The following is a 26751-nucleotide window of genomic DNA, read 5'->3' as shown; positions in this document are numbered from 1 at the left end:
AACCCCAGTGGAGCCAGAGCTGAAGCCATGCAGCACCATCAGAAGGAAGCAGTGTCATTTTAATTTACCCATGGCTTCTTTGAAATATTTGATTTTGAACTTAAGAAAAAGAAATCCCTTTGATTTGGGATCAAATTGGAGTCTATTCCTTCCAGATGTGGGTGGTGTAAGAGTATAATATTCTTTACATTTGAATTATTAAGTGATTAGGGTCCAAAGGGAACACTAGGCCACCTCTGAAAAGCAGTTGTTCAAATGGGCAGCTCTCCAATCCCCTTTATCCCATGTCTCGTGGGGTTTTCAAGTAATTAGATTGATGGCACATCACTCAACTCTAGATTCTTCTGAGAATGGAAGGTAGAATGTAGGGTTTTTACCCTTTCTCTATAGCCCACATATTATAGCCCACTAAAGGTGCCCCTGACATCTGACTGCCATTCTCCCTGATGTTAATAGCCCAGACCATGCTCTGTTTCTGATAGGCCATAAAGAATTATCATTGTTCTAGTAGTACATTGGGCTGACAAAGACACAGACTGGAAGTAATGGGGACACAAATAATGTAAGATCCAGTTTTACTGTCCTGATGATCCTGCTCACTGTTGCGGCAGCCATATAATATCCCATACATCATATAAATTTGGCTAGTAATTGACAACTGGCAAATTTACAGGTATTGCTAAACATCTACAACTGCCAGCACCTTTTTGACAACTTTTAGCTGTTGAGTTGTAACTCAAGGACACCTGGATGACCACCGTTTCTCATGCAAACCCCCGGGTTTAAAAATCCACGGCCCCTTGTATAATACAACTATATTTTCTATATTACTCTGCATTTGACCCAAACTTATATGCCACTTTTTAAATGGGAAATAAATCCTCCATAAGACTTTCTCACTGCATCCGCCTCGCTCTCAAAAGTCCCAAATTAATTACAAACCAAAGAGTATCCTCCAATGAGAATAATGCTTACTAATGCTGTGTCCATCACCTTGTATTATCTAACACTGGGAAATTGTTGTAATCAAACGCCAACAGGGTAAAATGGTGCTATTTAGGCGTTTATTGGTAGAAAAACCATTTTAAACCTTCCAGCTTATGGGTGAGAACCCACGGAGTGGTTGAGTCGCCTGCAATAGGTCTCTGTTATCATGGACGATAAACTGGTCAGAAAAAGGCTTTCCACCAGCAACAATAGTTGTCGCTGGTGAAAATCCCTTTGCATCGCATCCAAAGTCATGCACAGTTGCTGCAGGAGAAATGCAAGGGGCTTTCCACCAGTGACTCATATTGTTGCCAGTAGAGAGCCTTTTTTCAAAACGGTTTGCCATCTGTGATAGCAGAGTTCTATTGCGGGTGACTCAACCACTACATGGGTGCTTACCCTTATCCGTGAGAATAAAATACACTGGTCCTGGAGAGCTTGGCGTACAGTCTTGTTGAACAGTGTGGCTTAAAGAATACAAAAATAATGCTGATGTACTACAACTCCCAGTTTGCTTTAACCCAGGGGTCCTCAAACATTTTAAAGAGGGGGCCACGTCATGGTCCCTCAGAGTGTTGGGGGGCCAGACTATAGTTCTCAAACTAGGCCCCCAGCTCCCTGCTGTGGCCCGCTCCTGTGTCCTCCCTGCTCCCCACTGCATCCTCCCGCTCCCTGCTCCCCACTGCATCCTCCCGCTCCCTGCTCCCTCCTCCTGCTCCCCACTGGTAAATTACCTTGGGGGGCAGGATTCGCCCCCCAGGCCATAGTTAGAGGATCCCTGCTTTAACCCTTAAAAAGCTGTAGTATGCTGACATTTGTCCAGCGAGTTATTATAAACAATATTAATAACATGAGGGTAAGAGCATAGCCAAAGAGGCATAGGGTATAGTGGATACAAATTTTCAAAATATGGCACGAAAACAAGTTGTGAGATGAGGCCAGATATGTTACATAACTAAGCTTTGTCCCTTCTAGGTTGCTGGGCAAATGGTAGAGCCGTCCACCCCCGATAATGTGTAGGTGAGTACTGGTGCCCCATGAGAACTTATCAAGGGGAATAATTAAAAACAAAGTTTGGGAACCACAGGGGCATAATTTCTGTTAATTACAAGGAGAGCCACATCTATCATACGTAGAGGCAAACTGCAGCGAAGTAATTCTGCAAGTGATGGCACATTCTGAACAGTAAGATTTATTAACATTGCAGTATAATTTATAGCCTGTTAAAACACCAACAGCCATCACTTATGAACCAACTCTGCAATAAAAAAAAGAGGTCATTCGGTCATTCTGAAATGGGTTGCATATTACATTGTACTGATTTAATTGAGCTTTCCATACACAATAAGCTCAACAGGGAAAAAAATACATTCTATGCTGAACTTATTAGCCTAAAATGAAATATTAATATGCAGGTAGAATGCTGGTGAATGGATACGCGGGTAAAGAGTGGCTACATCTTTGTTATTTGACAAGGTTTAATTTTATTATTGCTTAAGGGGCCTATTCATAAATCTAAGTAATGTGTTTTACACAAAAAATGGTGTAGCCGGTGCTGTAAAATATATTGCATATTTATGAAGCTCCATTGCAGTCCTTACACGTTCATTTGCACCATAATTTCATTTATTACAAAGAGCTACACACTGTATTTATATGGACCTGTATTGACTTTTACAGCTAAAATTACACAGATGTTTTACACCACTCTAGAACTGGCATAACCCATTTAACAAATTCAAGTGGTTGGGAAAAAGGACATGCATTGGTTTTTACACAGGTTTACTTCAAGCCAACATCAATTTACACCAGAATTGTACAATGGGTTATACCGTTGCATCAAATAATTACACAACTTTTTAAAAACAGATGATTTTACATGGAATGTTATACCAATGGCTGGAATATGTCAGTTGTTTTTAAGGGGTGGTTCATCCTTGGGTTAACTTTTAGCATGTTATACAATTACCTATTATTAGCAACATTTCAATTGGTTTTTATTATTTATTTTTTATAGATTTTGAATTATTTTCCTTCTTCTTCTGATTCCTTTCAGCTTTCAAACGGGGGTCACTGACCCCAGCAGCCAAAATTCTATTGCTCTGTAAGGCTACAATTTTATCATTATCGTTACATTTAATTACTTATCTTTAAATTTAGGTTCTCTTCTATTCATATCCCTGTCTCTCATTTAAACCAATGATTGGTTGCTAGGTTAAATTGGCCCATAACAACCAGATAACCCCTAAATTTCAAACTGTAGAGCTGCTGAACAAAAAGCTAAATAATTAGAAAACCCGCAAATAATAAAAAATTAAGAACAAATTGTCTTAGAATAGCATACTCTGCATCATACCAAAAGTTAATGTAAAGGTGAACAACAAGTATGTCTTATAGGGGTTATAGGGGTTATTTACAGTGACCCCAGGCACCCCTTAAGTGCTCATATAAAAACTCTTGTATCCCGGGTCTGGATGTGCTCTGCACCAAGAATCGACTTGGAAAGTCATCATTACATATTCAGCACCACAGGGCAGGCAGCAAGAACAGTACGGCTTGTACTCACCAGCACATCCAACCTAACTTGTGTGTCTGACAGATAAGTTAGTCCAATGCCTTTGTATAAATGGAGGCTGAGAAAGTGCCCCGACGCTCACTGAGTGTAACTCATTATGAAACTGCATACGTGAGAAGTTTTGTGCCAAATTCCACTCAGTGTACCTGCACCCAGGCCTACGCAATGGTTCCGGGTGCCGGCACCTGCCTCCCCCTCATCCACGGATTAAGAATACAATAATGCCAAATGCAGGCAGTGCTGTATTTATGGGGCACACACTGGCGCCTGGATTCCATTTTGGAGCCCAGAGATCTGCAGCAATTCAGAAAAGTGCGGAACTGGACACAAAGGGGCTGATTCATCAAAGTACGAGTTCGAATCCCGAAATGGGTAAAATTCGGATTAGATATGATAATTTCTGATGATCGGAAATGTCACGAAAATGCTTACGAAAAAATCATAATAGTCATGATAATATCGTATTAGCGATCCGAAAGTCACAAAATGTTCGTATCCAAATGATCGTAAACGGCGGTAAAACCTTTCTGACTTTGAACCTTCAGTGCATGATTTTGGAAGTCTCCCATAGGGCTAAATGGCACTCTGCAGCTCCAACCCGGCCCAAGGAAAGTCTCCCATAGGGCTCAATGGCACTCTGCAGCTCCAACCCGGCCCAAGGAAAGTCTCCCATAGGGCTCAATGGCACTCTGCAGCTCCAACCTGGCCCAAGGAAAGTCTCCCATAGGGCTCATTGGCACTCTGCAGCTCCAACCTGGCCCAAGGAAAGTCTCCCATAGGGCTCAATGGCACTCTGCAGCTCCAACCCGGCCCAAGGAAAGTCTTCCATAGGGCTCAATGGCACTCTGCAGCTCCAACCTGGCCCAAGGAAATTCTCCCATAGGGCTCAATGGCACTCTGCAGCTCCAACCCGGCCCAAGGAAAGTCTCCCATAGGGCTCAATGGCACTCTGCAGCTCCAACCCGGCCCAAGGAAAGTCTCCCATAGGGCTCAATGGCACTCTGCAGTTCCAACCTGGCCCAAGGAAAGTCTCCCATAGGGCTCAATGGCACTCTGCAGCTCCAACCTGGCCCAAGGAAAGTCACGATACCGAAGCTTGAATGAATCCGAAACTTTCGTACTTGTTGCGACAAATCCGATTTTGACGCACTAATTGTTGTGCAAAGTGTCGCAAAGTACGAAAAAGTCATGCAAATTAAAGAAAAAGTCGCAAAAAAACGCACAGTACGAAAACTTTGAAAAAATACGAATTTTTTTACGAACCCTGGACAATGAGCACACTCTCAAAACTTTAATTCCTCCTCTCCTCTCTCAAATTCTTTATTATCCTAGTCTCTTTTTTCTACATAATATGCTCAATTGTTCCATCTATCAAGATCCCTTGTTCCCATACAGAAATAGGCTAAATAGAAGCAAAAGGGCCCACTAACACCTGAGGCCACCGGGAGTTTTTCCTGGTATCCTGGTGAGCCAGTCCTACACTGATGACCCCTTATATCACATACTGTGCTGGAATTTCTCTACCAACAGACCAGAATCATAGGCAGTGAAAAATCTGCTACCCATACTGTGCATCTTCTGTTCATCCCTTGCTCTTATACTGCATATATATAGAGAGAGACGTATTAAGGGGTACACCTTACTTGTCAGGCTGGTAACTGTCTGTGAACCTGACTACATCTATGCTTTTCCCTCAATCATTCGGTTTCCTGCTTTACACTGTACATCTACTGCGTTTAGTAATATTCTACCCCTGCTGGCTCTTGCCTCCTATCTCTCATGAGTTCTGTACAGTATATCTAAAGAGCAGAGCCCACCAGTTGTTGCGGTTAATTTAATCTGAGATCTGCTGCTTCTCATCTACAGTAGAATAATAAGACCAAGCATTTGGTTTCCACTCTGAAAAATGATGCACAAAGTAAGGAAAAGCACGTTCCTTTTTGTTCCCTAGTGAACCAGAAACCTTAGTGAAGATCTCCTGCCGAAAATGCATATATTCTCTGTTGTCAATCTGGAACTACTGCATCAATAGTTCCATTTGTAATTTAACTTTCTATAACTGTGTTGTAACTATTGTTGTAAATCTGCAAAATGGCACAAAATTCTCAAAATACGGCTACTGCCACAACCCACGTTTTTGCCGCGGCCTTTGAATTTTTGACGTGCCAAATTTTTACCTGCTTACAAAGGCAGTGATTTATATTTACTACTTTGTTACACATATGCAGATATGTCAACTCCCCAATTTTTTAAAGAGTCCCCCTGTCCCCCTTCTTACCAACTACCATTGAATAGCTTTGAATTGTACCCAAAATCCTCTGAAAGGCAGGGAACATGGTTGGTGGGAGGGGCAGAGCAGAATGGGAAAAGGTGTGGCTTGGACATAATAGGTGCATGGTTAAGACACGCCCAATTTATAATACGACCTGGTTGGCATCTCCGCATATATAGGTGCACCCCATACTTGCTTACATTCTTTTGAAGCATAAAATAGGCTTCTCACAATTAATTTCTTTCCTACAAAGTTCTTTAAGATGACATCTTTGTCTCTGAACGTATTCAGTGAAACAAACACATAAAGGTAATGTGACACATAGTTGCAGCCATTTATTTGTGCAGTGAAATGCTTCAGTGAGATTTATTTGATCTGCAGCCATTCCTTTAGTAATTATATAATTTCCATAACACACAGCCCGCTGCAACAATAGGGAATTATTATTACACAGGCCATTAAATAAATAGAGTGCAATGTAGAACAGAGCAATCCTGTTGTGTTCCAGAAGGCAAATGAGCTATCTTGTATCTTAAAGGGACACTGCCATGACAGTTACCTACGTTTAATGTTAAAGCATTTCATTTTTTCCAGTTCTGGTGTTCTGTAATTTTTCTGTCACATTGGAGAGGTTTAAATTTCATATATATATGTACATATATATACATAATATTTTAATACTGAATATTTGAGAAAAGTCCCAATTAGGGTTACCAACTCTGCCGCCTTTTTTGCCGGGCAGGTGGTGATGTCACAGGGGAGGGGAAGAGTTGAGGCCGTGACATCATGGGAGCGGGGAAGGGGTGGGGCATTAGTGTCACTGGGCAGGGCTATGACACAGCGATTGGCCAATCGCCAGTCTCAGTGAGTTCCTAATTTGGAAAACTATCCAGGAGCTTTTGACCCGGACAGCCCTTCTGAAAATTGAGGTGCCTGGGTCAAAACCGGACAGGTGGCAACCCTAGCCCGTATGAGGACCAAAACGTAACGTTGGTCATGCTTTTATGGTTTTTTAAAAAACACTATTGTTTTTTTCCACAAAGAAATTTGGTGTTGCTGGTCTTGTTTGTAATATTTGGATCACTTTCCGTGCACCCAACTCAAGTTATATATAATAATTTTTTTTTCTACCCTTGGCCAGATTTTAGTTGTTTGCATCACTATAGCCGCACACAGTGGCAGAAGTGCAAGAGCACACCCCTTAGAGCTCACTTCTGCCCAGGGGAATGTGCTCATGCCAGATAAAAAATCAAGTTTGGTAGATGCAGGCAAGCTCTGTCCTCCAAGGGCCCTTTCCCATTCCACTTCCAAACTTGCGCATCTGACAGCTAGGGGGTGGGATTTGGGATGCCTATTGCCTCATGAATACAGCGCTGTAGTTAAGTAGCAAATGTGCAGTGTGCAAAAAATGCATACTGGCATCCCATAACGGCTTGCTGGTTTAAAATTGATCCCCCAAAATTCACTACTTTATGCAATAATACTCAAATCAAGGTTTTTAGGCAGAAAAATAAGTACTTTGTATTCTGGTGACAGTATACCTTTTCTCATAGTTAGCAGACTAATTCACATGTTAAAGTTATCTGCAGTTTACTTTGTATATAAAACAAATTCAAGGCATCTAAAATATCTGTATTTTTAGCGTGACACCATTCTTTGGTTATGGAGATCTTACCCAACTTGCACCCTGACACAGAACACCACATGCGCACTACAGCCATGCTTTAGAGTAGGACGCCAAAAGGCAAGTTGAAGGTAATGTTAAGGTGTAAATTAGAGCCATAACCCCACTACCCTTGAGAAGCCAACACAGTAGCCCTATGTCCTTCAATGTTTTGTCTGCGATTCAACACAGAATCTGATTCAAAAGCTGTCAAGGACCTGACATGACTGCCAGACACTGTATGTATGTATGTATAACTTTATTTATAAAGCGCCACAAGGGTACGCAGCGCTGTACAGTATTACAGAATACAAAATTACACACAGGGAGGACAAGTGATATAATAAATAAATACAATAAATACATATATGTATATATATATATAAGAGTCATGTGGTATGAGACACAGTAGGAAGGAGGTCCCTGCCCCGTAGAGCTTACAATCTGAGTGGTTGGGTAACATACAGGCACAAACTGGAAGGTAAGAGTGCACCAGGTATGGGCATTTGCCCTTAAGCGCAGGAATGGTCAAAATAATGTTTTAGTGCTCCAGAAGGTAACAGCTGAGTTTTTTCTTAAAGAGAGTTAGTGAGTGTTCCCTACGGAGGGATTCAGGGATAGAGTTCCAGAGGTAAGGAGCAGCGAGATAGAGAGGTTTAAGGCGAGAGAGCGCAGTGGGTGTGGATGGTGTAAAGAGATGGAGGCTCTGAGAGGAGCGGAGGAGACGACCAGGAACATGTAGGGAGACCAGTGAAGAAAGGTAGTGATGAGCAGAGGAGTGAAGGGCTTTGAATGTCAGCAGAAGGATTTTGTAAGCTATCCTTTGCTTGACAGGTAACCATGCTAGTGAGCTTAAATGAGGCTGAGCAGGTTCCCTCTTAGGAGAGAGCAGGAGGATCCTGGCAGCAGAGTTTAAAATTGATTGCAGGGGAGAGAGGTGGGAGTCTGGGAGGCCGGTTAGTAGGAGTCTTCTTCTCTTCATCCAAGGACCAAGCACCACAGCATTCTTTTCACCAACAAAGGGTTAGTGCAAGTTACAACAATTTTTGTATTAATACAGCCACATCAGAGGGTTTTGCCCACTGCAGGCCCCTGTGTAAACTGATTATTGACACAGGGCCAAATAATCGAATCATGTGAATTAGGCCCACCACTTAGGCTCCCAACTCCAAGTGTAATGCTATCGTAGCATTCTTCCCAATGCAATTTAAAACAAGTAAGAATGTTGCTATTTCTTCTTGCTGTGAATGTGTTAAGTTGAATATCTATAAACTGCCGAACGTAAGACAAGGGCCAAGTTATAAAGTAAAACCTCCAGTTGGAGGGAGTCATCTCTGCGTGGTACAACTGACCGTATTAGCATATTAATTAGACCTGCTGTTCTAGGGAAATGAAGATCCAATGTTCATTTGCATTGAAACACAATACTGAATCCTTTCTACTCTCCAAAGCCCCACATGGCACAATATTACTGTAAGCACTAAGTCTAACAATTAGGCATTTATTTAGAAATAATTGAAATGGATCTATTAAATAGCAACAATGGCGTGCACCCTTGGTATTTCGTACCTAAAAGTGAGCTGTTTAATCAAAGTATATTCAAAAAAACAAATCTAAGTGTTCTACTATCAGACAGTGAGCTCTGTTTTTCCCTTGGGTTCTCAAAAGTTGCCCCCGAGCATGCCATGCAGCAAACAGTAGTTCCATGGTTTTTTAATGGGAATTATGATTTGCATTAAAGTATTTAAAATACTTTTCCTGCAGCGGTTTTGTTTAGCGTGAAATGCAGCTACAGAATCCCGAGGAATAAGACTCATTGCTGTGAGCTTGAGAGCTATAGCTCCATCTGCTGTGCTGTTTTATCCTCTGTTTTATTCTGTAGCTCCAAGTGGGATTTTTCCATCTACAACAAAGGTACTGAAAAGTAGAAAAGCATATACTGTATATGATATACAGTTGAGCTCCAAACATCTCCGGACACGACATGCTGCTAAAACCAGGTCTTTATTGTTCCATCTAAAAACTAGACGCCTGACATGTTTCGTGCGCGAACGCACTTACTCATAGGCATGAGTAAGTGCGTTCGCGCACGAAACATGTCAGGCGTCTAGTTTTTAGATGGAACAATAAAGACCTGGTTTTAGCAGCATGTCGTGTCCGGAGATGTTTGGAGCTCAACTGTATATGATATAACTTCTCCCTTCAGCTACGGGTTCGGGGCCCTGAGCACCCGGACCAACTGTGGACTCTGGTGAGCTTTTTCTGATTCTGCATTAATTACAAATTTCCATTGGGGCCCCCTAGAGTTTTTTCACAACTGCGCTAGGTCTGGGGTGTTCACACCCAGACCTTTATATTTATTTGGTACGGGTTTTGATTTGTTTGGGGCTTCAATTTGTCATTCGTTTACATTTACTTTGTTATAAATACTATTTAGAGTAGAGGCTTTATTATTTATATACTGTATATGGGCCAGATTTACATTGAGTATAAGCACTCCCACGCCCTTAATTGTGTTCTATTGCCTTTTATGTCTGAAGAACCAATGAACAAAGAGAGCCAACATATAAGATACAAGGTAAAAGTATGGCTACCAAGATATGAAAATGGTTTATTTAGAAGAAGCAGGGTTTTACATATGAGCTTGTTTATGCAATATATTTTCATAGAGACCTACATTGTTTTGGGGTATAGTTTTCCGTGGTGTTTGGCTGAAGTTAATGAAGGACATCAATGTCTGCAACAAGTTGTGTTCATTTTTGTACAACTGATTTGCACAACAGTTGCAGCTGCAGTTGTAAATGAGTCCTAAAGAACAGAATCTCCCATACAAACTATGAATTTTTTTAACTTTTAAGGCAATAAATATTTGAGGCTGTTATTTGCATCTGCAAGTGCAGTTGTGCTCAGCACTTTCCCCCACAATGCACTGAACAATTAACTCCTTTCAAATAATAATGCCATGTCAAAATGTGTTCCTTGCACTTCTTTATAGTTGTGCTCAGTGCTGCTCAGTCCTCCCTGCCTTTCATTTCAAATACAGAGCTGCTTTCCTAAATGACGCAGGGGAACCCGCCACCTCCAGACGGAAGCTTCAGGGTTTCCATCATGCCAAGTGTCAATATGCGCAGAGCACACTGTTTACCTAAAGAATCAGGCATAGATGTCACTTGTATGCCAAAGACCAAACATAACGCCAGATGGACTTCTGCACAATTTTGTCCGATTTGTGAATAAATGCGTCCGCAGTTGCATTAATTTTGTAGAATCAGACACAACTGCACATTGTAATTGCATCAGGTAAATTGCCCCCTTGAACCTGTAATGATGCTGGAATTCTAGGGAAAAATGCTGCATTGTGTGGAAATAAAATGCTGATTATGTTTGGAAGTGTACTTGGCTCACTGCACTTGTGGGTGTAAATGAGCCCTATGGAATTCACAGCCAAGGGATGCTGTGTGATATTGTTTATGCCTTGGAAATGGCAGTCAAGGCATCTTAGTTGCAGATAAGCATTGCAGGTTATGATATATTTTACCCTCACTGAGGAATGCTGATCAAGTCGCAATATCTGATCATGTAGTTGGAGTCAGGATATAATGTATTTCTCAGATAAGATTGAGCTTCCTTCAGATTTCAGGTGTCATCCTAAATCACCTTGTTGCTATTGCCATGATAAGGATGCAGAGACCTGGGAGGCTACTGTACATTATTATGGACACGTGAGAGCAATACAGATCATTTTTCAGCAGACCAAAGAGAACATGAAAGCTGCAAGCACGTCACCAGTTGGATCTTATGGGAACAACAGTATATTTGCCTTCTCAAGCATTCCCAAACACCCTTGCTGATCTCACTGGGAATCCATTAACTTAACTGACCTAAAGCCTCAGTCAAAGACAACAGGTCCCCTGCATTATTAAAATATATACAGTATAGGCAGGGGCACTGCTGCCATGAGGTGAGTTGAGAAACTCGGGCTAGTGTCCCTGTAAGAAGGCGGGGTGTACGCAAGCGAGCGTTCTGCTTCCTCCTTTGGAGAAGCCAAACTTTAACAAAAAAAGGCAGCTTTTTCGTTCAACTGCGCATGTGCGGGCCTGGGATTGCTTCGAAAGGAGAAGGAAGAAGGAGGAGGATTGCTCGCCTTTGCCTTCTTAGCTAAGATCAAGAACAAGGTACTGTTTTATTATTACAAAGAAAAGGAAATCGTTTTTAAAAATTAGAATTATTTGCTTATAATGGAGTTTATGTGAGATGGGCTTTCCGTAATTCTGAACTTTCTGGATAATCCCATACTTGAAATCTAACTTTTAAACGAGTAAAGTGGTACCAGAATAATGTTTATTACTACATACACAAAAGTGCTACATTTACTAATAAATATAAACCTAACCTACCGTAAGTAAGTGTCTGTTTTGTATTTCAACAGGGTGCTTCGCCTCCATACATTCCGTGAACCAAGAGATATCCAATATGTGAGTTTTGTCTGTGAAGCCCAGGTTTTTAGATTGCAGCCACTTCAAGACTTCAGGACCAGAATTGTTCTCAGCTACAATATGAGTGACGGAATCACTGCAAAAGAACAATATGTTATTGGCAAAGGGAACATGTTTTTAGATTTATTAACAGTATACTTAGGGGCACATTTACTAACCCACGAATCCGAATTGGAAAAATTCTGATTGGAAAACGAACATTTTGCGACTTTTTCGTATATTTTGTGATTTTTTCGGCGCCTTTACGACTTTTCGGAAATTGTCGCGACTTTTTCGTTACCAATACGATTTGCGCGAAAACCGCGAGTTTTTTGTAGCCATTACGATGCGCTCGTATCTTGTTGCGACTTTTTCGTATTGAGCGCTCGTAAGCAGCGGGCGAAACTTTCAGACTTAGCATGATTTTGGAAGCCTCCCATAGGACTCAATGGCACCATGCAGCTCCAACCTGGCCCAAGAAAAGTCACCATACTGAAGCTTGAATGAATCCGAATCTTTCGTACTCGGCGCGAAGGCTACGAAAAAGTCGCGACTTTTCGCGCATGTTTTAACGCTACGAAAAATCGTCAGATTTTGTGCAACATTCGGAATGGCAATGAAAAAGTCACGACAATTTTCCGAAAAATCGCCAAATACCGATCATTACGAAAAAAACGCAATCGGACGCATTCGGCCCGTTCGTGAGTAAGTAAATGTGCCCCTTAGTCTTAAAATGTAACTGAATATTGTGAGCTGCGTAATGACATATAGGCTGCCAGTTTAAAGCTTTCTATCTTGAAAATATTCCCTCTTTTATACAAGTGATCAAATACAGTGTCCGATCGGCCCCCACAGACACAAGGAGAACTCATAGTGGGCCCCAGTAGGCCCTCCTGATCACCCAGCCATTTGCCTTGTATAACTATACCATGGTCATTCCCCATTTCTACATGAGAAGAAAGAGAAGAAAAAGAAAAATAATTGATGATTAGCAGCGTACCTGGCCAACATCTTCTTACTAACTGAAGACACTGCATTTTTAGCTAGCGGTTAGCGATAGGGACAGAGTGTAGACTTAAAAACTATGCAATAAGTGAGAGGCAAGGAGGGTCTACGCAATGATAGTTAAGGGTGCATTTTGCGCCCGGGGGTATAGTTCTCCTTTAATGGTCTGGATCCCCTACAGCAGACTTGGATCAAGGAGAAGACTATGCCTGATACCCTTGTCAGTACTGTGGTCCCTTCACTAAAGGCAACAGAGCCTGTAAAGGAGAGTACGCTTCGGCTATCTCTCCTGGTTGGAGCCAGAAAACTGCTCTTTCTATCTAAAACTGACTGTCCCACTTTACTAGAAAGTGCTGTAACAGATGTTATCCTGCTCTTACTAATTCTCATTCACAGGGTCCCTGCTAGAGATATAAAACCTCTGGGGCAGATTGGCTTTACTGGGACCTTGTTGATCCCAGACTCAGTGGAACTTCCACCTGAGTCAACATATGCAGCCAAAGAGGAAGACCCACCCCTTTTCTAAACACTATGTTAGAGTGTGAAGGGAGTGGTCTACCTAGGAGCCAATAATGCTAATAGCAAAATAGATACATGGGTCTTTGCCCAATAAAAAGGAATAAGGAAGGAGTTTAAAGCTATAGGGGCATATTAATCCTATGGGTCCCTTACAGCCCTACTGTAAAATATGAGAATACAAATATAAGGAGTTCTATGATCATAAAAAGGCACAAGGCCTAAAGCATAATTCTTTTATACAGGTCATGGAACTCCAAGGTGACTTCTAATATCCTTATGTTTTATAACAGGGGGTACGTTATTCATTATAATGCACAAGTTTCAGTGAGCCATGTGATAGAAAAGACATCACTAAGCACCAGTTATAAATGATGACATCACCAAGCACCGTTTATAAGGGTATAACAGGATATTCATGGCTCTTGTGTGTTATATATAGCAGGAACACATCCCACACATATGAGCATACTTAAAGAGTAACAGTTCAGCTACATGCCCTGTACTGCTCCTCATAAATACATCACTGCCGAACGCATACAGGGCTTAATTCTGGGGGCAACTGCAGGTCTCTGTTCCAAAACCAAACACAGCCGTAAAGTAATTAATTTAGGCAGGAAGGCAGTGTGCAAAGTGCAAATAAATGGCAGTTGCACATTGCCTTCCCACTTCTAAATGAGCCCTTTGGTGTAGCAATGTTTTAACGGCTGCAGAATATTGTAAAGACATATATATATACTGTATATATAAATATATACAATTAGTGCTCTGTTATCCTTTTTAATGTTCATCTGAATTCAAACATTGATCTGATTTTCTATTCAGATAAATTGCTTCTTTGTAAAGCTCATCACGTGGCCTTCTGATGCCTATAGGCCGAACTATCTCAGCTTTGTATTGCACATATATAATACCTGAGTTAGCTGCTCAATATAGAAAGGCAAAAAAAAGAACAAAAAATGAATAATTAAAATAACGGGAACAAAATGAAGAAATTGCTTTCAATCTATAAGCCGTCTGCTTTTATTAGAAAAGATATGTAGTCTTCATTTTTATGATGATTTTGTGCATGAAATTACCTGAAGGTTTAACATGGATTTTTATTATTATTGGTGTTTTTTGTAAAAAAAAATGATCTGCTTCTTCTATTTCATTTATACAGGGAAAATTGAACTCGCTGACAGGAAGAAAGCCTGCACTTTGCTTTTCATCTAAATGAGTTCATAAAAATGGTATGAAACATATTAATATTTAGGGGATTTGATTTATCCAAATAAGTCTTTCACTTTTTCTCCAGCTGCTTAGGAATGGCTTACATGCTTAAATTAATAAAAAAAATGGCTTTACCTACTAATAACTGTTTCTTTTAGGGTCTCTCTACAGCCAGTGCATCAAGGGTAAAAACAATTTTTACATTAGTCTACTCTTGAATGGTAAAGGATTAGGTTATGTAATAAAAGACACCAAGTTTGCCCAGGAGCAGTATCCAATAGCAACCAATCAGCAGGCAGCATTTACTAGTCACCTGTTTAAAAGCAAACATCGTATTGGTTGCTATGGGATGCTGCTGCTAGGCAAACTTGCCTTTTATTACATATGGGGGCAACTGTTGGGCTGAGACAACATTCCAACATACAAATACATTGTCCTTTTCCCACTGTCGGGTAATTTACTATGTAAGTCTTGTTAATAAATAGCAGAAAATTATAAGGGGGCAACCAGAGCCCTTTAGCAGGGAAGATCTGTACCCCCAAAGATGTCCCCAGTAGCCCCCCATCTTCTTTTCTGCTGATTCCTTGCTCTGTGCTGCTGTCACTTACCTGAGCTTAGGGACCCACTCACAATATACTGTATATATAGAATACAAGGCTGATTAGTCATTAATTCAAATTCAAGCTTGAGATGTTAAGCCCATAAGCTTAACATCTCAAGAGCTGCCCAGAGCCCACTGAGCATGTGCAGTGTCACTGACACTCTAAAAAAAATCCAAGATGGTGACAACTGTGTACAACTTTGAAGACCTGGAGCATTACTGTTATAGACATACCGAACCTTTAGGCTGGCACATTAAGCTCAGTATATACAGTATAATATGGCCAAATTCCTTTTTAGGATTTAGTTCTCCTTTAAAGTGTCATTGGCAGGGACAGCATCCAGACAGCAGATTAATTCTGGGGCTTTTGGTTAATAGCTAATATTTTCTACTTCTGATTCTCATGTTCAGACTCATTTCTATTTATCTTGTAGCCCAATATATGTTAAAGCTATATTTAAAGGGCACCTATTACCCCCATATTGTTTCACCCACCAGAAGAGTCCATACTCTGGTTAGGGGTAATAATATTTTGTTTTTTGTTTTTTTAATAGCCCCTGCCAGCGCTAGGCTACCCACACCAGGAGGGAGATCCCAATGCGGGTGACCATGTTGTTTGGCACACATACGCATAATGAAGGAATCTCCCCACTTGCCCATTATGCGCATGTGTCATATTAGCTTGTACCTCTGGTGGGGGAGACAATTTGGGGGTAATAACACCCAGTTCCAAAAAATGGAATTTTACAGCTGAACAGAAAAGTATATTTTAAATAAATAATAATTACTGTAGCATAGACACTTTGTATTTATCTCATGTTCAGCTGCAGATCAGTTCACTGCAGATCCTCCCACTGTAAAAGGCTGTCCCTATAAAGATATACAATGTGTGCAATGCTGACGGTATAGATTTCCTGTTTATCTTTAACAACCTTATCCAGCTTTGATGCACCGGCCCGTTATTATTTTTCCTGTGCAAAGAGAATCAGTTGGAGATGGAACGTCTGCTTCCTGTGGTTTATCTAGTTTATATAAAATATTCACATTGATTGGTGCCCAAGCTGCAACCCTGGGAATGGTGCCACAGCCAAACAGACTATTGTGGTAGGATAGATTTGCAGAGCGCACGGTTCCCTTGGTACCTGTACAGCTGTAGCTGCTTCTTGGCACAACAAACCAGAGGGGGGAAAAAGTGGGCTTCCTTTGGCATACTTTATATAAAAGAAATTCGAGCAACGGAAAAGAAATTCGGATATAAAACTCAATGACATGAATGATGCTGATTTCTGTCTTTCTAGACTCATTCCCATTGCCAACATCAAGCGAGTCATTGGTGAATCATATCCATATATTGCGCTCTCCCCTGCTGTGCAAATGGGAAGGGTATGTTGCTGCCAGCTAAGAATGTCACAAAAACCAGTTATCATTCCCCTGCAGTTGGATCTAGAGCTCCTTTCATTTAGAAGGAAGCTGTATTCAGTTTATTATGGAGTTTTGTTGCCTATTCGTAGTTTTTTGCTAGTTTTAATTTTTTTTATACTACTAAACTGGCTTTTATAGATTTTTAGTTATTCACTTTCAAATTCTGTCTCTTGCCAGCTTCCAAATTAACATGCTATCTGGCTGATAGGGGTCTCTGACCCTGGCAACAAAACAACTGTTGCCCTACAATGCTACTATTATATTGTTATTGATACTTTTTATTGCTTTTTTTACTATTCATTCACCCTTACTTATCTTTAAGTCTATAATTCAAACCACCGCTCTTTGCTAGGGTAAATTAGACCCTTACTACCGGATAGGTGCCCTTTCAGTCTGGCATTCAAACCTCTGCTTGCTGTCAACTAGTGATGAGCAAAATTTCTTGGCAGGCATCGATTCGCAGTGAATTTCCACGTTTCGCCATTGGCGTATTTTGTCGCTAAATGGGCACAAAAATTTGCCACACAACAAAAAAAAGGCACAGCCATGACAAATTGGGCGCGGTTGCGTCAAAATAGGCGCAGTCATGTCAAATTGCCCATGGCAAAACAGTAGCGCATGTCAAAAAAGGTTGTGTTCCGCACATTTTTCGTGTTTTACAAATTTTTTGGTGAAGCAAATGGGACAGATTCGCTCATCACTACTGTCAACCCTAGCAATCAGTGGTGGTTTCACGGCTAGACAGAAAGGGCACCAGGATAGATCTCAGTCTGTCATTCAAACCATCACTGGTAGCTATGGAAAATTAGATCCTAGCAACCAGATAGGTGCCCTTTAAGCAGCTATCACCTAAAAATTGTTTCCCTGGAGGTGCAGGCTAGCAGAGTTTATATGAGAAACAGTAGTAATTTCTATTTTTATATTTTTTACAGCCCCCTATTGGTGCTCTGAGGCATACACATGTGCAAGGACCCCTTCATATAACATAGAAAAAAACTGTTGCCCCTTCCTACACCAGACACATCCACATACATAATGAGTAATCTGGGATAAATACAAATTGTAGCTATTTAACAATATAGTCACTGGGGCTCATTTATCAACGCTGTGCAAATTTGCCAACCAGTAAGTAGCTTCTCATAGCAACCAACCAGAAAGTATCTTCTCTTACCCAGCTGAAGGTAGGACAGTGAAGGTAAATATTTGATTGGTCGCAATGGGTTTCTGCCAAGGTGTAATATTTTCTACTGTTGGTAAGTAACCCCCATTGTATAAACAATAATACCGCTTCTAACCTCTACACATTATAACATTCCAGCTTGGCTTTCACTGACAATTAGGGAAGGAAGATCTGCAGTAATAAAGTGTTCCCTGCGCTGAAAGCAACAGGCAGAGCATCATGTCGATTCCTTTCTGTGAAGTCACTGGAAAAGATAATTAGAAAAGCCTTACAATATTAAAAGCATGCTGAGAATATGTGATGGGTGAATTCCCTACCTTAATTCAATTTCGGTTTGGAAACCTCTTTTCCGTGCTAGGTCCATTAGGAAAGCTCTCCTGCTTGACCCCATTTTCCTCTCCACGAGAAACAAGACAATTTCTTTAAATTTGATGTGATGTTGGCAGAACGACTGGGAAATATGCACCATTTTTGCCTTTTTTCTTAATGGCACCAAGGCAGATTGGCTCATGGGATTCATAGTGCTGCCCTGGTGCAGATCTAATCTTAACTGTGCCAAAGATAACTTTCCTTCGCTGCCTAAATGCTGCTTTTTGATATCACCCTCCCATCAATGTCACGTTCATCTGACTGGTGGTTAGTGAAGCCCTACTTACTGTACATCTGCATGCACACAAACTGCTTTGAACAGAAAGTAAATGATTTCACAGAAACATAGGACTGAAGGATGTTAAGAAATGTGGCCAGATGCACTTTTATTGCAACAATACGTTTTTTTTTCTGGTAAAATTTACATATCAAATATTCCTCTAAGTTTGTTTTGATACTGTTGCTTTGTAAGACACTGTCATCTTTCTGCTATGAATTATTCAATTAATTATGTTTAACTAAAACAAGGTTGCACGGTGAATTCTAACTTGGGAAATGCCTGCTGATGCCCAACCTACGGGGCTTTTCAACTTACCTGTTCTTCCTTTCTTATGAATTAATTATTTCTACTTACAATTGTATTGCCTTGGGCTAGAAGAACACAAGTAAGTCGAAAGCGGAGAAAGGGGAAATAAGTCTATTGCAAGAAATATATTATTTATATTGCATTACAAAAGAAACTTTGTCCATGTTTTGTTAATAAAATATGTTTTTATTATTTATGTTCATGTATTTATTATTCCGTATCCCTCTGTGATTGTGTGCATTTTCCTGTGCTTCCCTGTGCTGGCTAAACCAATATTTATATATATATATATATATATATATATATATATATATATATATATATATATATATATATATACACATGTTTTTTTGTTGGTTTTTTTTAAATATATAACAGATATACACAGTATATAGAGTAATCATTGAAGATGTTTCACTACTCATCCGAGCAGCTTCTTCAGTTCAACTGACTGGTATGGGAAGTCCTCAGCATATATACTCTTCCACTAATCCAATCACAATGGCACTATGTAACTCTTCAGAGAGGTGACATCTGAAACTCACAGAGGTGTGAATGCTGTGGAGTTACTTTGAAAGGATTACCAAAGTATCATGCAACTCTTCAAACAGGTGTTACTTGTTAGAGTTGCATGAATGGATGTGTGAAGTTGCTTTAAATTTATTTATACTAGATATACCATGACCTGGATGAATGAAAATCTTCATAGACACAGTATATAGAGAGAGATAATTGTGTACCCCCTGTTGTAACGTATAAAGATTATAAGTCACAGAGTGGTTCCATGACCACATAAAGGAACAAGGAAAGTGCTTTTATGGAGGTGACTTAATATCCTCATAGTTTTCAGTAGGGGGTACTGTAAAAGTCCTTCTTGACCCATAAGCCATAATACAGTATATTTAGCAGGTAAGAGACCTTGGGGCACATTTACTTACCCACGAACGGGCTGAATGCGTCCGATTGCGTTTTTTTCGTAATGATCGGTATTTGGCAATTTTTCGGAAAATTATTGCGACTTTTTCGTTGCCATTCCGAATGTTGCGCAAAATCTGCCGATTTTTTCGTAGCGTTAAAACTTGCACGAAAAGTCGCGCCTTTTTCGTAGCCATTCCGAAAGTTGCGCAAAATGTTGCGATTTTTTCGTAGCGTTCGGATTCATTCAATCTTCAGTATGGTGACTTTTCTTGGGCCAGGTTGGAGCTGCAGGGTGCCATTGAGTCCTATGGGAGACTTTCCTTGGGCCGGGTTGGAGCTGCAGGGTGCCATTGAGTCCTATGGGAGACTTTCCTTGGGCCAGGTTGGAGCTGCAGAGTGCCATTGAGCCCTATGGGAGACTTTCCTTGGGCCAGGTTGGAGCTGCAGAGTGCCATTGAGCCCTATGGGAGACTTTCCTTGGGCCGGGTTGGAGCTGCAGAGTGCCATTGAGCCCTATGGGAGACTTTCCTTGGGCCGGGTTGGAGCTGCAGAGTGCCATTGAGCCCTATGGGAGACTTTCCTTGGGCCGGGTTGGAGCTGCAGAGTGCCATTGAGCCCTATGGGAGACTTTCCTTGGGCCGGGTTGGAGCTGCAGAGTGCCATTGAGCCCTATGGGAGACTTTCCTTGGGCCGGGTTGGAGCTGCAGAGTGCCATTGAGCCCTATGGGAGACTTTCCTTGGGCCGGGTTGGAGCTGCAGAGTGCCATTGAGCCCTATGGGAGACTTTCCTTGGGCCGGGTTGGAGCTGCAGAGCGCCATTGAGCCCTATGGGAGACTTTCCTTGGGCCGGGTTGGAGCTGCAGAGCGCCATTGAGCCCTATGGGAGACTTTCCTTGGGCCGGGTTGGAGCTGCAGAGTGCCATTGAGTCCTATGGGAGGCTTCCAAAATCATGCTAAGTCTGAAAGCTTCGCCCGCCGCTTACGAGCGCTCAATACGAAAAAGTCGCGACAACATACGAGCGAATCGTAATGGCTACGAAAAACTCGTGTTTTTTCGCGCAAATGGTATTGGTAACGAAAAAAGTCGCGACAATTTCCGAAAAGTCGTAAAGGCGCCGAAAAAGTCGCAAAATGTTCGTTTTCCAATCAGAATTTTTCCAATTCGGATTCGAATTCGTGTCTTAGTAAATCAGTCCCTTAGAGTTCAGGGTATGATTTTCTAGCCATTTGAATCAGCAATTATCATAAGATGTTGGTGCCATTTTAGCGCAACCAACTGGCAGGATTTACCTAGACTACTACCTAAGTAGTCTATGGGGTATACTTATCATGCTGTGTAAAAAGTGGAGTGAAGCATTACCGGTGATGTTGCCCAGGGCAACCAATCAGCAATTAGATTTCAATAGTTAGAAAACCAAAGCAAAGCATTTGATTGGCTGCTATGAGCAACATCACCGGTAATGTCTTACTCCAGTTTTTACACAGCATGATAAATATACCCCATATGTGTAGCCAAGCCACAAACAGAGTGGTCTTCTACAGCCCTTGATGCTATTGTACCAAATTATCTGTTACCCTCTGGGGAGCCTGGCAAGGTATGGGTTTCTTTAACAGCCTGGTACAAAGTGGAGATAACACATTTGCTGTACTAACAATGTCAGTAAAGAACAAAGTAATACAGTAACACAATGTATTAACCCATGTGGTGCACCATATACAACTGAGAGTTCAGGCCTGCTTGTTGTGTACACTTATCTGTAATCCATGGAGTAATATCCAGTACATTAGATTTGTAATTTGTTAATGGAATTAATCCCAGGGATTGCAATGTCCAGTATTTAGTCCTGGGTCTCCTCTTTGATAGAACTGGACCACTAGCTATGGGTCTGATTAATGAACCTTCTGGTTCTTATAAAACAATTCCCTAAATCCCTAACTGGGCCCTAGATCTGCAGATCATGAGTTGGGCCCTAGATCATAAGTTGAATCCCCATATGTCGACTAAAGATCAACTAAACATTAAATAAACCCAATAGGATTGTTTTGCCATCGATATGGATTCATGCAGCTTAGTTCCAATCAGGTACAAGGTACTGTGGGTTTTTCCAGATATGGGGTCTTTCTGTAATTTGGATCTCCTACCTTAAGTCTGCTAAATAATTTATTTAAACAGTAATTAAACCCAATAAGGATTAATTACTGTTTTATTATTACAGAGAAAAAGGAAAACATTTTTAAAAATGTGAATTGTTTGATTAAAATGGAGTCTATAAGAGATGGCCATTCCGTAATTCAGAACTTTCTGGATAAGGGGTCCGATACCTGTACTAAAGTGATGGTGAAAAAATGTAAAAATTGTGAAAATAATTTGACTCCACTTTGCATTTGAAGTTGAATGGGGCAAAAAAAAAAAAACTTTTAATGAATTTGCCCCTAGTATATGCCCATTCTAACAGCAGATCTAGCTATAAGAATAAGAACGCCATTGTAAGAGAAGTCTATTGGAGAACAGAAGGAATTAAGGTCTTTGGAACACACAGAACAATCAGATTTGAGTACTGAGATTTTGAGGAGCTTTGTTGAAGGAAAACTTTGTAGAGCATAACATTTTTTTAATAGAATTCTGAAGGAAACAATTTAAAGATGTTTGATTGTATAGTAAGGATTAAATCTAGACCCCCCTCCTAACATATCCCCAAGTGATATTGAATAATAACAAAATAAAAAGGTGGATGTGCCCTTTCTAAAAGATGTTCTCTTTCTTTCTAGTTGGGTTATAACCTTTTTGCTGCACATAGATAATTTGTCATACTTGCACAAGATGGATGTGCCTGATATTCTAAGGTGAGATCCTGGTTTTTTTTTTGTTGTTTTTTTTTCACAAAAAAAACATGTTGTCCTTGTCAAACAATAAAATAAAGAGCTCCTCTTCATTTCAGTGATGATATTCCTTTTCTCCTGACTGTCATAGATTGTATGGTCTCTCTTTTATTTATTACCCCTGAGGGATTGTTGTGGCTTCCTATTTGAGGTCCGCTTCATATTTGTTGCTAAGTATTATGCCCATTATTGCTGCTGGCTCTCCGTGGTGTCTTGATGTTTAGAAATAATTTAGAAGTTCTGCCTCATTCTTTTGGAAGCTGTCTCTGTGGGACAGATTTATAATCTAAATGAATAATAAAGTACGACTGTAGTGGGTCTCTCTTTTCTCAATGTTCACAACTCAGCGTAGTTATGGAATATATAAGCATAAATATAATATTCTTATCAAAACAAGCTGGCATCTAACGTTCAATATGAGCAAAAGCAGCTATGAAAAGCTTGCAGTGGGGCTTTTAGGTAAGGGACCATCCTCTTTTTAATCTCATTGTGCTCAACCTGGCTAAAACCTCTACAGGAATATAGATTGTTAAGTAGTTTCAAAGTTTTGGGAGATGCAGCTATACATATTTTCCTCTCAAATTTAGTATAAAGTTGAGAGAACAGAGATTTTTCATACTAGAATGCCTCCCCATAGTCATGCCATACTGCTGGTTATTTGGTGTAGGATTTTTCCAGGTTGCCAAGACTTCACTGCCTAAGCATGGGTAGCAGAAATGAATGATATTTGGGACCAAAGTGGTTAAAGAAGGGTGCCCCGGACTGTGGGGAGGTGCTGGGAGCAGTGAGGACCCCTGAGAGCTACTACATGGGAGTACAGGATTGGTGGGAGGTTTTGGGGGGGGAGCGGTAGATAAAAGAGGAGATGCCTACCCACCTTTACCTTCATCACGGGCACCTGGAGCACTGTGCATACATCTGGCAGTGTGTCTGGCACCCAGTAATGGCGACTGATCATCCCACCCACCCCCTTTTTATCCTTGTGTTTCTGGTTAAAAAGTACATATATATTGTTTCTTGCACAATTAGCTTGTTTTTATACTATTTGTTTACAGCTGTGGGCGGGTATTTTATGAATTTGTCCTTGCCCTTCCGGTTATGTTGTAAGAGATTGCACTTTAAATGCCCACCGCGGTTGTGGTGGCTGGCATATGGGCATATACTATTTTAGTTATAATGGGGCAAGGACGATAACTGGTTTAATATCATTCAATAAAGCTGTGGCCGACCTCCACCCACTAAAAGGGAAACTGAGTCTTGGGGTTTTCTTTTAATCTATTTAGTATGATTTAGTATCACACACAACTACCTCTCCACAGTCCTACATCTCAGCCAATATCCTGCTTGGACTGAAGGAAAATGGGTTGGCAAAAAATTCAGTTTGCCACAGAAATATTCACAAAGTGGGGGAATTTTGCCAAGTGCATTGAAATCAATAGGTGTCACCCAGGAGTCAACTGGTGTTTTTACTCAAGCTCCAGTGGGGAACATACAGGTATTTCAGAATGGCTATTGTTTGGGATACAAAGCAGGTAGAGCATTATACACTTAGCAAAATCATTTCAACGCTGTGCAACTGTGCAATTTCAGCAGCTACTGTATATGGTTGCCAGGATCCAAATTTACCCTAGCAACCAGGCACTTGATTAAATGACAGTCCAGAAGATGAAAGTAGAATGTCTAATTAGAAAGATAACTAATAAAAAAAGTAGCAATAGCAATAAAATTGCAGTCTCATGGAACATTTGTGGTTCCTGGAGTCAGTGACCCTCTATAACTGGAATTTTGAATTGCAAGAAAGGAAAATAATTCCAAAACTACCAAGACCAATTGAAAAATAGGCAAGATAAGTATAACATTCTTTAAGTTAAGCGTCCCTGAAAAACCTAATTATACGCAAATGTAACTTTAGCAATGTTTAAATATACATTCATTAAACAAAAAAAGTTTTTCGTTTTCATAAATGCAATTGCTATTGAGAGTAGTATCTCTCTGTACCTGGGTATTCCTGCCACTGCTTGTCCTGACTTCTTGTAATGTCCATTTTTATTACATTTTTCTCGTTTAAAACTGTCAAAGCCGAAGCAATGCAGAGCCGCAGGTCCATTAGATTTGGAAGGAAAAGTCTAAGGAACTTTCAAAGCTGCCTGCATTTGTTAGTGATTTGTACCATAATTCACAGTTTTCTACTGAGATTTATAATTGCATTGTGACTCTTTTTAATAGCTCCTATTTGTAGCTTATACATACAGTGTTAGAAGGCAGGGCTCTAAATTGATCACGCTAGCTCTACTCTCCCATGTGGATCAAATCTTCAGACACTCGGCTCTTGCTGTGTTAATATAAGAATCAAATAATTTCGATTTTTCTAACAGTCTCAAAAAATATTTGACATACTGTGCAATGTGCAATGACAATTACAGACACTCAGAGAGCACTTTTGTTGTTAAGCTGATAGAAAATAATAATGCGCATGTTATGGGCCAGAAGTAGCAGCAGTATATATACAGACGTCCACAGAAACAAAGACAGCACTCTTAAAAGAATTGGCAAAAAAATCTAATTAGTGATCATCTGACTGGAAATAATGCAGCTCTAACTATAACAGGAAGTAGTGTGGGAGTTTTAAAAGGCAGAGTTTTGTCCATTATTTGGCTGATGTGACCTAACCCAAGTGATTGCAATCACTTACCTTATACCCGGGCAGGCCTGGATTTGTGGTGAGGCACAAAGGCCCGGGCCTAGGACAGCAGAAATTAAGGGCGGCATGCTCGCATACAGAGCATTGGGGACCGGGTGCACAGAAACTTTAGCGCGTCTGCTCCCCATTGCTCCGTATGAGTTGTGGCACACATGCACGCGGGGGAAGGGGGGTTGGTCAAGGTGGGTGGACGGCCTTGGTACGCCCTATTCAGAAATCCGGGCCTGACCCCGGGCTGGTGCTCCTGTTAGGAGAAACCTGTACCAGCCCGATGTAGCTGTAAGGGAGCGATCCTCTCCTTCTTCTGTCTTAGTGCCACTTGCATGTCTCTCTAAGCTACCCCGGGCTGGTACAGGTTTCTTCTGAAAGAGGAGCACCAGCCTGGGGTATAAGGTAAGTGATTAAAATCACTTGGGGTACAGAAGAATGGAGACAGAAGAGGATCACTCTCTCTAAGCTACCCCGGGCTGGTACAGGTTTCTTCTAACAGAGGAGCGCCAGCCTGGGGTATAAGGTAAGTGATTACAATAACTCGGGGTACAGAAGAATGGAGACAGAAGAGGATCACTCTCTCTAAGCTACCCCGGGCTGGTACAGGTTTCTTCTGACAGAGGAGCACCAGCCTGGGGTATAAGGTAAGTGATTAAAATCACTTGGGGTACAGAAGAATGGAGACAGAAGAGGATCACTCTCTCTAAGCTACCCCGGGCTGGTACAGGTTTCTTCTGACAGAGGAGCACCAGCCTGGGGTATAAGGTAAGTGATTAAAATCACTTGGGGTACAGAAGAATGGAGACAGAAGAGGATCACTCTCTCTAAGCTACCCCGGGCTGGTACAGGTTTCTTCTGACAGAGGAGCACCAGCCTGGGGTATAAGGTAGCCTAACATTTGGCAACTCCAGTGATTTTTCCTTCTCCTTTAAAGGGCCCCCAGAATGACCCTATACCCCCAGAATGAATACTTAAGCAACCGTTTATATCATATTAAGTGACCTATTAAAGTATCTTACCAAACAGGAAAATATATAATGTATCAGTAAATATCCTTAAAAGTCCTTTTACATCTTTTCCCTTGAGCCGCCATTTAGTGATGGGCTGTGTGCTCCCTCAGAGATCAGCTGACAGGAAATAATGCAGCTCTAACTGTAACAGGAAGTAGTGTGGGAGTTGTAGATTGTAAGCTCTTTTGGGCAGGGCTCTCTTCACCTCTTGTATCGGTTATTGGTTGCTTTATATATTACTCTGTATGTCCAATGTATGAAACCCACTTATTGTACAGCGCTGCGGAATATGTTGGCGCTTTATAAATAAATGTTAATAATAATAAATAATAAAAGGCAGACCTTTGTCCATAAATTGGCTGATGTGAACTAATTATGTATGTGTGCC

The 26751-nt window shown here is 40.9% G+C and overlaps 1 protein-coding gene across 1 annotated transcript in view; it reads right to left on the bottom strand.

Moving 5' to 3' along the window:
* dntt (DNA nucleotidylexotransferase) overlaps positions 1-18454 on the bottom strand; it is a 200448-nt gene extending 181994 nt beyond the window's left edge. Inside the window, exons 1-2 of the mRNA XM_031906788.1 lie at positions 18226-18454; positions 11895-12069 (exon numbers count right to left, since the gene is read on the bottom strand). Of these exons, the coding sequence (XP_031762648.1) occupies positions 11895-12069; positions 18226-18428 (378 nt within the window). The 5' untranslated portion in view covers positions 18429-18454. The remainder of the gene's footprint in view (positions 1-11894; positions 12070-18225) is intronic.
* Between the last annotated feature and the right edge of the window lie 8297 nt (positions 18455-26751).

This window comes from Xenopus tropicalis, chromosome 7, assembly GCF_000004195.4.
Source record: "Xenopus tropicalis strain Nigerian chromosome 7, UCB_Xtro_10.0, whole genome shotgun sequence".
In the NCBI taxonomy this organism is placed as follows: Eukaryota; Metazoa; Chordata; class Amphibia; order Anura; family Pipidae; genus Xenopus; species Xenopus tropicalis.
This window is presented reverse-complemented; position numbering and strand designations above follow the sequence as displayed.